We start from the raw sequence: 13,853 nt of genomic DNA, 5'->3' as shown, positions 1-13,853 counted from the left end.
ATATAAATCTCAATTTAAAAAAATTGACCCTTATGACTGGTTTTGTGGTCCAGGGTGACAATTAATGTCTGTTTCATTCATACTGGATGCCAGAGGCTGCCCTCGCGCATAAACTCCACATGCGCATCACAGAAGGAATAGGACTCAGGAAATCCCTAATATGGACAGGCAGGCATTGCTATGGCTGTAACTGAGTAAACCAAAGATATAAACGTTTTGAATGATAAAACAGACAATAAACACTCAACTGATGATATATAAATCTCAATTTAAAAAAATTGACCCTTATGACTGGTTTTGTGGTCCAGGGTGACAATTAATGTCTGTTTCATTCATACTGGATGCCAGAGGCTGCCCTCGCGCATAAACTCCACATGCGCATCACAGAAGGAATAGGACTCAAGAAATCCCTAATATGGACAGGCAGGCATTGCTATGGCTGTAACTGAGTAAACCGAAGATATAAACGTTTTGAATGATAAAACAGACAATAAACACTCAACTGTGACAATGTATAGTTTATCTGTGTTATTCAAGCCACTCTCTTTTGTTGGACAACAGGTTTAGAAACGCTTCTCATTGCAAGTCATTTCAAGGAAAGTTTAGTTTTAGGTATTTTAATTTAACCGTGTTTAGCTGAGCTAGCTAACGGTTGGCTACCTGCTGCAGTCAGAGCAAGTGTAATTACTGCATTCACGCGCTCCTCAGATGCTCTCATTTCCCAAATTGTGCTTTTAAGTTGGAATGTGAAAACAACATGGACACTCGCGTTACTACAAAGATGTGTTGGATTTGTATTATTAGAGCTTTCTGACTTGCGTTTGTGAATTTTCTCAGTCGGGAAATTATTTTTCACGTGCGGTGCCGGTAACCCTTATGTCCGTTTCGGAGAACCAGAGAACAAATATTTTAATCGATCACCCAAGCATTTAAGTGGCACTGAAATGAGGCACCGAAATCTGCGTTCTGATTCGATTCTAGTACATACCGGTTACATAGGTACCGGTGCCATATTGGCACCGAGTTTCGGTACCCAACCCTAATAGACCCTAATAGACAAACACAATGTGATCACAATGTGAAACTACTTTTATAGTTTTCTTTTAAATAAAATAGTATTAGTATTATTTTTAAGAATTTAAAGGATTATTATATTACATTAGTTACAGTTTACCAGGAAAAATAGCTAGCATACCAAATTAAAAAGTAATTGCCAAATGAAAAATAAATAATTTAAAATTATTTTTAAAAATTATTAAAAAAAGCATAAAAAATGCATGATTTAAAAAATAATTTAAATGATTTCTTTTTTATTTAATATTTTTCCTTTCATATAAAATATTTATTTATTAAATAATAAAACTAATTAATAAATTATTAAACTAAACTATTTTGAATTATGTACTGATATAAGGATTTTTATTTAATTGTTTAGTTATTATTTTTAATCCTTTATTTATTTATATTTGTGGTGACTGGGCCAGTGAAAATATTGGCTTGGCAAGTACAAATCAGGGCCTGGCTGGGAAAAAAAATATATATTCTTGTTTAGCACTGAAAGGGTGGGATGCATCAGTGAACCTGCACCTGGAGCCTTTTTCTTCTGTCCTGGTGTCAGGTCTGATGGGTTGTTTACATAATATATGTATGTGTACTGTATATATTTATTATGTATATAAACACACACACACACTCATTATATATTTTGAAAATATTTACATGTATATACACATATATTTATATTATTATATTTTATATTATATATACATATGTTTAATATATAAACATATAACATATTTTTCTTAAATATATACATGGCTTTTGTTTGTATTTATATATACATAATAAATATACACAGTACACACTCACATATTATGTAAACAAACTTTTATTTAGGATGCGATTAATCATGATTAATCGTTTGACAGCACTATTATTAATATAAACAAATTAAAACAATATCACAAATTGCCTTAAGCATTACTCAAGTAAACAATGTTCCAAGGTTTTTCAAATCATTATTTGAGCAAACAGTCAGTAATGAAGAAATAAATTAAAAGCAGTGAGTAGATATCTTTTCTTCTGGCCAATATTGTTACTTTATTAATATTAATGACATAATAGAGAGCGGCAGGCAGGTCTATTAGCCTAATGTACTGTCAAGGCATAATGCAGCAATTTGTTTTGACTGTTTACATCAATACCACACCAGGATAGGAACTTGCGTTTTGACTTTTCACACGCACAAACTTGTCACGCACAGCAGCATACCATAAGCTACGCACAGTCTTCATGTACCGCATGCCGATTGTTCGAATGCAGCCACCTGGCATTCAGACAGCAGTTCAAGTGTCAGTACTTTGAACTACCTACACTGTAGCAAGACTGGTATTGCTACTTAAAAAAAAAAATGTATTGACAAAGACACAAATGACGACGCTGTCGACCGGCTTACGTCACTTCCTAGTACACACTGTCGGAGCGAATGCAACCCTTTAAATGGTACTGGGAAATAGTTCGCGCAAAATCGTCCCAGTAATTTAGTACTGTACATTTAGTTCTGGAACTAAAGTGGTGCGAAAGGCCCTATTGTGTCATAATGTGGGAGTGAAAATTAGTTTAATTTCAATTTCACTAAATATTGCATTTTTTAAACATAAGTCTTTAACGAATAATGCAATAACTAGCATATGTGCCATTTCATGATGTTCTGATGAAAGATAACTTCAGATAAAGTCATTTATAGCAGGCGTGAGACGCTTGGAGGTGAACCTGAGCTGTCAACTTGAGCTGAGGGACTCTGCTGGAAGTGTGGAAGAAAGCTGAGAACATTCACACACAATCTGCACTTCAGCCATCAGTCTTTAGGTATGTGTGTGTGTGTGTTTCCTGCAGTGTGTACAGGTTTGCCTTTGGTGATGGTTTCCGATGACTGAATGGACGGGGTTCTAGATAGATGCAGCTATAAAACAAACATCACACACGATACCACTACAAGGTTCTCACATGTGACTTTTGAATGTGTAAAATGGAGACAATTTTTCTCATTTAACTAGACTTGTAGAATAAACGCCGATGCACCATTTTTAAATGCTTTCCTGGAATTTACAGTTTGAAAAAAAAAAAAAAAAAGTCTAGTCAATATAGTTTTGTTGATAAAGTTTGATTTTCAAGGCAGAACAATACAGGAATGTAACGTTTAAAACAAACCAAAAGCCTGAACTCTACGGTTATGGAGCCAATAAACCAGCCAACCATGGTCAAGACTGAATTTACAGACATCAGTGTTCATGGTCCTGGAATTCAGCTTGTTTTTCCGGTGTTTAGATTACCATACAACAAATCAAACCAAAGTCAACACTACAGAGCTTAAAGAAAAACATGGAAAATATGAGCTTTGCTATAAATAATAAATATTTAAGATTACAAGGACACAATGTCCATGCAAAGAAGCTACTATTTTGCCATCACTTAATAAGGAGACTATTTAATTAACAGTTTCCAAGGACACGATTTTCCATGTGCTGCTTGTCACACATACTTCAGTGATCTCATCTGATTTGAAATAGGGCCAATATTTAAGACAGAAGCTCTGATTTGTTTGTCAGAGGCAGATATGGCACCCTGCATAAAAGCCCCGTGATTACATGAACTCATATAAAAATAAATGCATGCTCATCTAATAATCACATAGTCTGTCTCTGAGGCTGCTGATTTAAAAACTAGCTAAACACAGACAGTGCTAGACAAATATTAAAGTCTATTTTTAGCCTGTTCACACACAGCTGTACAGATAAACAACATGAAATTTGCAAACAATTTTGCACACAATGCATATGGTGTTGATTTTTTTTTATACTTTTAGAGAGTATTAATTAAACAGCCTCTGAATTCAAATCATTTAATCATATTAGCATTTAATTTAGAGAGTATTTGCAAAACCAAACAAAACTAAAATCATGAAAAATAAAATAAACAAGAATTAAATTAGTGTCTACATTTCAATAAATTCCCATGATTGAAATTCGTAATTTAAAAATGTATACAGGTGTTCAATGACCGTTGGAAATGTTTTCAAATCCCGTTGTGCATGGTTTCCCTGACAAAAGACTTGTTCAGGTGTAAATACGTTAACTTAGACTTGACTAAGTGAAGAGTTCAGAAGTGACGTATGAAACCAACAAGAACAAACATGTCAAGGAATGATTCAACGTTTTCATCAGTCTTTTTAATCAGATATCATCAAGCATCACGCTATCCATCAACTAACTGAAGTGGAAAAGTCAAATTCCATTCATCGTTTCAAATGACAGAAACTTTCACAAGCCTGTTTCTCTCAATAGTGTAAAAGCTCATTCATTTGTATTATAGTAGATGGCTTAAAAATGTCAATGCCAAGGTAATAAAAATAAATTAAGGATGGGTTAGGATAGTCAAGTATCGAACTATCTGCAATCTGATTCAAGGACAAATGAGAGAGATACAGGAGTGTAAAAGGTGTTCCAAAAAAATATACCTATCCATAAACCATTAAAGTTATATCACATGATTACAAATAAGCTGCTGCCATACTATATGTTGATACTTATTGTACAATGTTAAGCTCTAACGAAATGTATTAAGTTGGGCCTAGTGCTGTCAAAAGACCCGGTATTTCGGTACCAAGTCGGTACTAAAAAAATGAAAACGTTACGGTACCAGGTTTTCTTAAGTACCGGTCAACCCGGTTCTTGATGCGCTATCAGACAGCTAGCCTCTTCCAGCGTTGCCAAGTCCACGGTTTTCCCGCGGAATTGGGCTGCTTAACACTGTTGCCGCGGGTTGTTTTTCATGTCCGCGGGTTGAAAAACGACCCCATTAACGTGATATTTAGCCCCTGGAATGAGAATTACCAGGGGAACCCCGCCAAAACACGTGTATTTTATCCCCGGAATGTGATTTTTAACGGGGACCCCTCGAAACGCGATTGGGCGGGTTTTGTTGTGAAAACCTGGCAACCTCTTCTTAAAAGCAGTGGCATGTTTTTGTGTTTTGCTTTGGTACCGAAATTGGTACCGAGAACCGTGGATTTTCACTGGTATCGGTACCGAATACTGAAATTTTGGTACCGTGACAACACTAGTTGGGCCCCTTTCAGATTTTCCAAATAAACCCTGGAAATGATTTCATTATGTTGAAAATGAATCCCACTGCTCATCACTTTTATGAAGATGGAGAGGCCAAGGTAAAGACATCTTGGGATGTGTTTCCATTACTGCAGAAAACTCTGCATCCATTAAGCCTGGGCATGTTCCATATTTCTCTTTTTAAAAGTGATTGCAAAATGAGCAATTCAATACTGAAGGTCACTGCCAGTCATAAGTATTTTGTCAATGCTAGTACACCAATTAGTTAAGTTCAGTTTGAATTAATGAACAGCATAACACCTAATGCTCGTATCATACACTGTAAAAAATGTCTGTGAATTTAACGGTAAAAGACTGTAAAAATGCTACAGTAAAAACCTGTTAAATGGTTAACGGTAAATTTCCCTACTATATACGGTGAAAAACCGTATTGGACATTACATGTAATTTTACGGTAGTATACTGTTTTTGGAAGTGAAAAAGACAGTGAATAACGTAAATTTACAGTAATAACGTAAATTGACATTCCCAGAATTCTCTGCATTACATTTCAAATTTGATGTTTTTTTTTTGGTTGAAATAACTATGTTTCTTAGTTTTTTCTTATCAGTTTTGTATATTAGGGTTGTGTGTTACACCTAATGTTGCTAAATGAATGTTTATTGCATTATTTCAGTTTCATGTGTGTTACCATGATGGTGTTTAGTGTTTGTGTGAATGACACTGTGCACCTTCTATATATGTTATTATTTAAAAGCTGCTTGTGATGGGCTTTGGTTCATCATGTGACTTTCTCATCACCACCTGCATTTGATGGTTATCAGTGTATTACAAAGGTACAAAACAGATTTCAGTAGGCTACCTCAATAGGTTGGTATATTAACATTATATCAGTTAATGAAATTACGGTATTTAACTGTAAATTTAAATTAAAACCGTAAAACCTAAAATGTTGCTACCGTATTTTTTATGGTAATATTCCGGCAACCACAGCTGCCGGTTTTTTACCACAAGTTTTACGGATTTTTTTTAACAGTGTATAGCATATATGTTTTCTTGTTGTAACCTTGTTACAAATACAGCTCAGCAAACAGAAGTTTATGCAAAGCAGTAGGTGCTACACACTACCACAAAACAAAACAACACAACGTTAGGTTATTTTCCCCAAATTTTACCATCGGTGTAATGATAGCATTTATCCTGGTTTCACTTAATATTTCATTGCAGCTGAGTTGAAATGTATGCATTTATAAAAAGAAACAATTGCAATTCAAGTAAATTGAACAATATTGGCTTAACACAGGGATAAACCCATCAGATATTAAACTATCCCTCTCCTGGTGCATTTATCCACATTACAAGAAATTACCACAAATACAGAGACTGACAGTTACACCTGTCTGCACGGCCTGTCTCCTGTTTTACAGAGATGCATCTTTCCAGGAGCACAAAAAGGTATTAAACAGGTTTCCCAGCCAAACACTGGACAAATTATTATCGATTAGGAAGCGAAACCAGAATTCACCTCAGCAGGGAACCCACCGGCATCAGAGCACAATGTCTATTTGATCACACTGACAGTGTCAATAAAGAGTGTTTAATCAGGGCTCCAGCAGGGAAGCTCAGCTCAAACAAAGAGCGGATTAACTGTCCCACCACCTGCCTGTATAAGGGCTGGAAATACAATTAACCAAAGACGATGCCTCAACAACCGCAGTGTTGTGACAGATAGTTACCATACAAATGTGTACAGAGATACAGTACCAAAACGGTTTAACTGTTATCTGTGCTAGTGTGCTGCTGGGATAACTCTGCACCATGCATGCTTAAATGAAAGCTTTTCAGCACAAACATTCCTCTCTTCTACGGATATTAGTTTTTTTTATTAGCGATACACTGATATTAGATTTGTGGCCAACACAGATAAGCTGATACTTATTTTTTTATGTTATGGCAGATGACCTAAAATCCTACATTTTGCCAAATAAATTAAAATTGAAACATTAAAAAAGTACCGTTTTAGCAAAAAATAAATAAATAAATAATAGGGATGCACCGAAATGAAAATTCTTGGCCGAAACCAAAACCGAACAAAACTAAACACAGGGCCGAAGGCCAAATACGGAGTTTTTTTCCCCATGTATTTTGCCAAAAAAAAAATTCACCATTGCATAAATTAAAAAGCCAAAATGTGCTTTTTACTGTTTTGTCTTGCTTTTCAAAGAAAAAAAATCAATTAGAAAACAACAATTTAAAAATATTTAACACTGAACATTTTTAACATTCTAGCAGACACTATACCAACAAAGCACAATTTAACAGAGTGCGCGCCTCTCACTCTGCGCTGGTTGCTATTTGATCACGTCATATCATTGTTCGGTACAATTTATTCGGTCTTTTCGCTTATTGCGAATAATTTCGGTTGCCGAACATTCGGTGCATCCCTAATAATTAAATAAAAAAATACTGTTTTGAATGCTACACGATTAGGCACCCCAACAATAAATGGATATTCATTTTGAGATTTGCTACATTTAATGTAGCAATTTTTATTACGACAAATTTATTATTATTATTATTTTAAATTATTAAAGAAAGTGAATGTTGAAGAGATTCTACATTTAAAATGAGGATAAGTGAGTGAGTGAGTGACGTGACATGTGGCCAAGTATGGTGACCCATACTCGGAATTAGTGCTCTGCATTTATCCCATCCAAAGTGCACACACACAGCAGTGAACACACACACACACCGTGAACACACACCCAGAGCAGTGGGCAGCCATTTTTTGCTGCGGCGCCCGGGGAGCAGTTGGGGGTTCGGTGCCTTGCTCAAGGGCACCTCAGTCGTGGTATTGAAGGTGGGAGAGAGTGCTGTACATTCACTCCCCACACCTACAATCCCTGCCGGTACGAGACTCGAACCCGCAACCTTGGGTTACGAGTCCGACTCTCTAACCATTAGGCCACGACTTCCCCTATAAATATAGGGATAAATGAGCATGTGAAATGAAGAGAAATTAGTTTTTTTACAAAACAAACAAACACCTTGTATTTTATATTGGAAATCTTATATACATTTAAATATTAGCCAATTTATTTATTTTTTTTTACATTATAGTATTTTTTTTAAAAGTGGTTGTGTACAGTTGTCATCATGATCTTGGCTGCAGTAATTCATTAAATAAGGAGACATTATACTGATTTGCATATTTCATATCAAGTGCTAAATCAATGACATCAGCCGGGGCAAGTCATTTTTACATTTAAATGTAGTCATTTAGCAGACGCTTTTATCCAAAGCGACTTACAAATGAGGACAATGGAAGCAATCAAAATCAACAAAAGAGCAATGATATGCAAGTGCTATAACAAGTCTCAGTTAGCTTAACGCAGTACACGTAGCAAGTGTATTTGTGTATTTTAAAAGATGCTTTTGAAAGATGCTCAGGGCTCTCTCCTTTGTCACTCTGTATTGGCCAGTCGATGGACTGAAGGCTTTGCATGCCCCGACATGCCTAACGCCTCTACCATCTCTTAGCCTCGGAAAGGTTAGACCTCAGCCTGCATCAACTTGCACACTTGCGTTCATTATCTTGGGGAGCTAACATGGCAATGATGAAAGGAATCCGCCAACGCACTTCAGGAATCCATGGCCTAAAGATCCAGAACTTGAAGCTCAAATGACAGTTCCTCTTAATAACGGATGAGAAGAACTGCATTTGGAGTATCTAGGGTTAAGGGGTTTGTTCTGACATGTTTTCTGATAAAGAGGTTAAGCTGTGTTTTTGGCAGAAGTATGGCAATGCCTTACAGTGACATAATAAATCAATAAATTGTGCTGCTATTAAACCATTGCGGTTAGGCTACCAAAATGTATCATGAATAGTGATATAAGATTCCTTCCTTGATTCCCGTTGTTCACTTGCTTGTAGGGGTGTGAAATGGATCGTAGTTTATCATTTGCACATTTTGCCAATTCAAACATTCATGCATTTTAAACCATTGAAGTACATGAAGAGGCGAAAGATAATTCAATTAGGTACTCACGCACTGTTTTCTGCGCGCCTTATTGTATCATTTATCTATGCTTGAAATTTGTTAATTTGTTCTTATTTTATTACTGATGGTTGGTTCACTTGTCTTCAAAAATGTTTGACCTTCATTAGTTATGCTCCTATTTTTTGCTGTGGTATCGAAGTACTTAAAGTGTTCTTTAAATAATAAAGAGACACTTTTTTGCTCATCCAAAAAAATGACTTGATCTGTGACTCAAAATATGTAATACGATCCGAACCATGAGTTGTGTGATCTTTTGCACCCCTACTCTCCTGACATGCAATTTGAAGGAAAAATACAATCACGAAAGTTTTTGATCATGCTGATTTGTCAACAGTGAAGTTCAGCTGATGTCTCTTTTATCCGAGCTAGTTAAATTCATTTTGGGCTACCAAAATCTGAAGAATGCATGCCCAAATGGCTAGCAGGGATTTTGAAAGTTTGCAAGCCCTGTGTATGTTAGATACACTATGACTCTATTTTCATGCCATTTTCCACACCAACACGAATGTTCAGCACAAACATTTGGCCCGTTTTTTGCATGTGGCGGATGGCATGATAGTAAGTGTCACATAATGAAAAACAGGGATTGAAATTAACTTTTTCACTCACCAGCCAATTTGGCTACTAAATTTTTAAGTTACCGGCCATTCATAACTTGAAAAAAATCCAGAAATAAACCAATAGTTTGAGGCCGTCTGCACTGGGCGTGACAAAGCGACCGTTGCAAATCATTTTGTGTCAGTACTAGGGGGGTGTGATATTGACAAAAAATAATATCTCAATACTTTCTGTGATTTTATCGATAACGATAATTAGACAATATTTTGCGACAATATTTTGCTGTGTTATTGTGCTGATATCTTAAGAACTACTGTGGACAGCTGACTCCTAAAGTTTTTGATATTCTTCATATTCTGTGTGGTGAGTTCACAGTAGTGATAGAAATGAATCTTTTCCAATAAGTTAAAATTGATTTTTTACCTTTTATGGCCATTTTAACCTTTATAAAGCAATTTTTTCTAAAAGTGTGCATCATCTTTTGAGTCAAATTCTTACACTTAATCAGTCAATTATTATAATAATACATTTAGGCTGTTACTAAACAAATGAAATCAGTATAAATAAAATTCATCTTTGCAGAAGTTGCATATGAAGTGGCATTTAGATGTATTTACACATGTTAATGCAGCTTAGAGGGACATGGAATACTTTAACCTGCAGTTACAAATGCACAAATAATGTTTTGATATTTTAAACATGAAATGTTGAATATTTGAAATTATAAAAAAAATGAAAAGATACTTTAATTGTGAAATTAACGCCGCCAGTAGGTGGCAGCAAGTCACTGACTAAGTTTACATGGACATCAGTAATCTAATTATTTACCTTATTCTAAATAAGCCAATATTATGATTATGGTGTTTACATGAGTTGCTTTTAGAATATTCCTTTCATGTTCCCGTTTTACACGTTATAGTACATAGTTCGATTAATGGCACATGTCATTACGTCCCCACGTGACGCCATTCGACTTCCCCTACGGAATTTCACGTATAAACATATAGTTCATCTTCGTGATGATGCCATGTACAGTTTTGGGTGTTTCATTTTCAATTTTATGAAAGCTTCAAATGCAGTTAATTATTTGTACGTGCATACAGACGACGGAGGTGTTGAAGCTCTTTTATTTGCCGTCAAACTGCTTTTATTTGCTGTCAAACGGTTGAGCACTGCCATGTGTGTATCCTGTCGCAAAATGCAGCGAAAAGTCCTACACGATGGTAATAATGTGATTAAGGTGTTTACATGTCTATTCTGCACTTCAGTAATGCGACTAAAATAGGAATACTCCACATGTCTTAATTCGATTTCTGTTTACTTCGATTATGACTTTAGCCGGATTAAGGTAATCAAAAATCTGTTTACATGGTAGATTCTTAATCAGAGTATTGTCTTAATCGTATTAAAATCGGAGTAAAATCGTAGTATTGTTGTCCATATAAACGTACTGATTCGGAGTCATTGCGATTGAACCGAATCATTTAAACGGTTGATTAATTCAGGAACGAAACACCGTCATGTTGCTCAGAGACGCAAAACTGTGCTGTGGCTGTGTTTGGGATGTTTTTTGTAGGCGAAATAGCGCAAAAAACAGTCAATATGGTGTCTAAAACGTAAGTCTCTTGATATTATCTTATTGTTTATTGAACTGTTGTAAAAAATCAATATCACATTTGTAACCATGCTGATTTTTTAAGAAAAAAACGGCACTCTTCGTGTGATATTGATTAACTATATCAATTGATATAAATATATACATTTTCTGCCCCCTTATCTTGAATTTTGTGATCATTCTTAATGCAAATTAATAGACTGAATCATGCAGTGAAAGAACGCACTCTTAATGCGCACGCGCACTAAAGCCTGTGTTGGTCTAACCAGACTTCATCACGTCGCTTATTTTTGCAATATACTCGATAATGTCATGATGTCTCACGAGTTCAGTATTTGTGCTAAACCTGCGCAGATTTGGCTTGCATGAACTTCCCCAAGAAATTAATGAGTAAACATAACTTACGAAAAATAACCCACAAAATTGGCTAGTGATTTGACAGCGTTACCCACCACAGCTGATTTTTACCCGCATTTGGTGGGTGTTAATTTCAAACCCTGATGAAAAACATATGACCAAAAAAAACACTTAGACATTTTAACCACAGTGAGATCTTGCATAAAATTACAGAGCTCTTATTGGTTCTTCATCATATCAGTCTGTGACCCAAAATTTGCCAGAACTTTTTTTGAGGCTCGTCATTGATGATTGATTATTTTTTCCCCGTTTGCCTGGTGAGGTCAGATTTCCTCTTGCCTTAGTTTGCCAACAATTTTAATGGCTCCAACACAAAACAAAATATCATTTTATCAAAATAAGTTATATTTATAGTTATACATATAGTTTAAGGTAAATACATTTATTTTATCTATACTTTATTTCAGTTCATGTTTATTTTAGGCAATGTTATTAAATCCATTTTTATGGTTTTAGTTTTAGTAACGATAATAACTCTTACTTTTAGTATGAGGGCAAAGACAGTTTCCTCAACCGACCATGAGAGTTGTGGCAACCACCCTCCTTAACACATGATAAAATTACTGCAATCCTAAAACTGTTTTTCGAGACACTAAAATAATAATGAGGAAATAAAATATTCTTGGATAAATGTCATAGGCATTGATTTGTTTTGAACTTTGGAGTCACAATTACTGAGCAGAGTTACTATACACACTTACCCACAGCAGGTGCATCATACTCATCTCCCAGCAGGATCTCAGGGGCAGAATAAGCCAGCGAGCCACAGCTGGTGGTCAGCTTCTTTCCCGGCTGAAACTTATTACTGAAGCCAAAGTCGGTGAGCTTGACCAGGCCCTGTTTCTCAAAGAACACCACATTCTCCGGCTTCAGGTCACGGTGAACCACATGCAACCGGTGACAGTACGAGATGGCGTGCACGATCTGGGCGAAATATTTCTTGGCCAGCTCCTCATTCAGTCCCTCCTCGTGCTTCATGATGTAATCAAACATGTCACCACCATCGCCGAGCTCCAAGATCAGGTAGAGCTTGGTCTGCGTGTCGATGACCTCGTAGAGCCGAACGATGTTGGGGTGCTGAACCAGTTTCATACAGCGGACCTCCTGGAACAGGTGACCGGTTGCGACCGTGTCGAGCTTGGTCTTGTCAATTACCTTGACTGCCACTTTTTCGCCGGTGAAGACATGACGCGCTAGTTTGACCACGGCGAAATGGCCACGGCCGAGCGTCTTGTCCAGGTCATATAGTCCAGCGATCTTTCCGTCGTACCCGCGCTTGATTCCCGCCATGATTGCTGGCTTAAACCAGAGGAAAAATCCAGCTCACTTCAGCACATTGGCTGGTGACGGCAATCCCATGATGGCAGGTTCCTGATAATCAGAGATACACAAGAACAAAAATTAGTTATTAGAACACAAACAGTCATAAATTGATAACAGCCACAATTATCATTTTATAACATTTGTAATCTTACATGTTGATGTCACATTGAAGACCTTAAAGCTCTGTGTAGCTCAATGGTTTGACCAGTGCCATTACATAACCAATTTTAGCCCATGGGCTACCAAAACTGCTGAAGGTTCTACCACTCTTTCTCCATTGTGGTGAATAATTATTTTTTTTAAAGCTGCTCAAAATGCTTCACCAGAGAAGACAAAAAGACATTTTATATATACAGTAGTCAACATTTGAAGTGGATCAAAAACAGTTAATCGAAGTTGTCATAAGACAAGAACACATTTTGGCTTTTAGATTTTAGGACAACTTTGATGAAAGGTTTTGATGCACTTCAAATGTTGACTACTATATAATATAAAAATAAGAGTCAAAGGCTTTTCTGAAATAATATGTTATGCATGTAAAATCTACTAGTTATGCTTGTTAAACTGTAAAGGTCAAACAGTTTGAACAATCAGAATCAAGCCTTGCAGAGAGTAGTAGCAATGTAGCAACCAATGTTTTTTACTCTAGTTTAAGAGTCCATTTTAACTCTTTATTCTAGTTGCAATAATAAATTATTCACATGTTTATATAGCCCAATAGCAGATTTCACTGAAAATCAGAGTCCCCCCATC

The 13,853-nt window shown here is 36.1% G+C and overlaps 1 protein-coding gene across 1 annotated transcript in view; it reads right to left on the bottom strand.

Moving 5' to 3' along the window:
* The window catches only part of LOC107657578 (SNF-related serine/threonine-protein kinase-like), a 56,642-nt gene that overhangs the window by 33,568 nt on the left and 9,221 nt on the right, over positions 1 to 13,853 (bottom strand). Inside the window, exon 2 of the mRNA XM_016445730.1 lies at positions 12,479 to 13,148. Coding sequence (XP_016301216.1) covers positions 12,479 to 13,067 — 589 coding nt within the window. The 5' untranslated portion in view covers positions 13,068 to 13,148. The remainder of the gene's footprint in view (positions 1 to 12,478; positions 13,149 to 13,853) is intronic.

Source organism: Sinocyclocheilus anshuiensis, unplaced genomic scaffold (genome assembly GCF_001515605.1).
Source record: "Sinocyclocheilus anshuiensis isolate Anshui unplaced genomic scaffold, SAMN03320099.WGS_v1.1 scaffold251, whole genome shotgun sequence".
Lineage (NCBI taxonomy): Eukaryota > Metazoa > Chordata > Actinopteri > Cypriniformes > Cyprinidae > Sinocyclocheilus > Sinocyclocheilus anshuiensis.
Note: the sequence above shows the minus strand (reverse complement) of the source record. Positions and strands in the feature narration are given on the sequence as shown.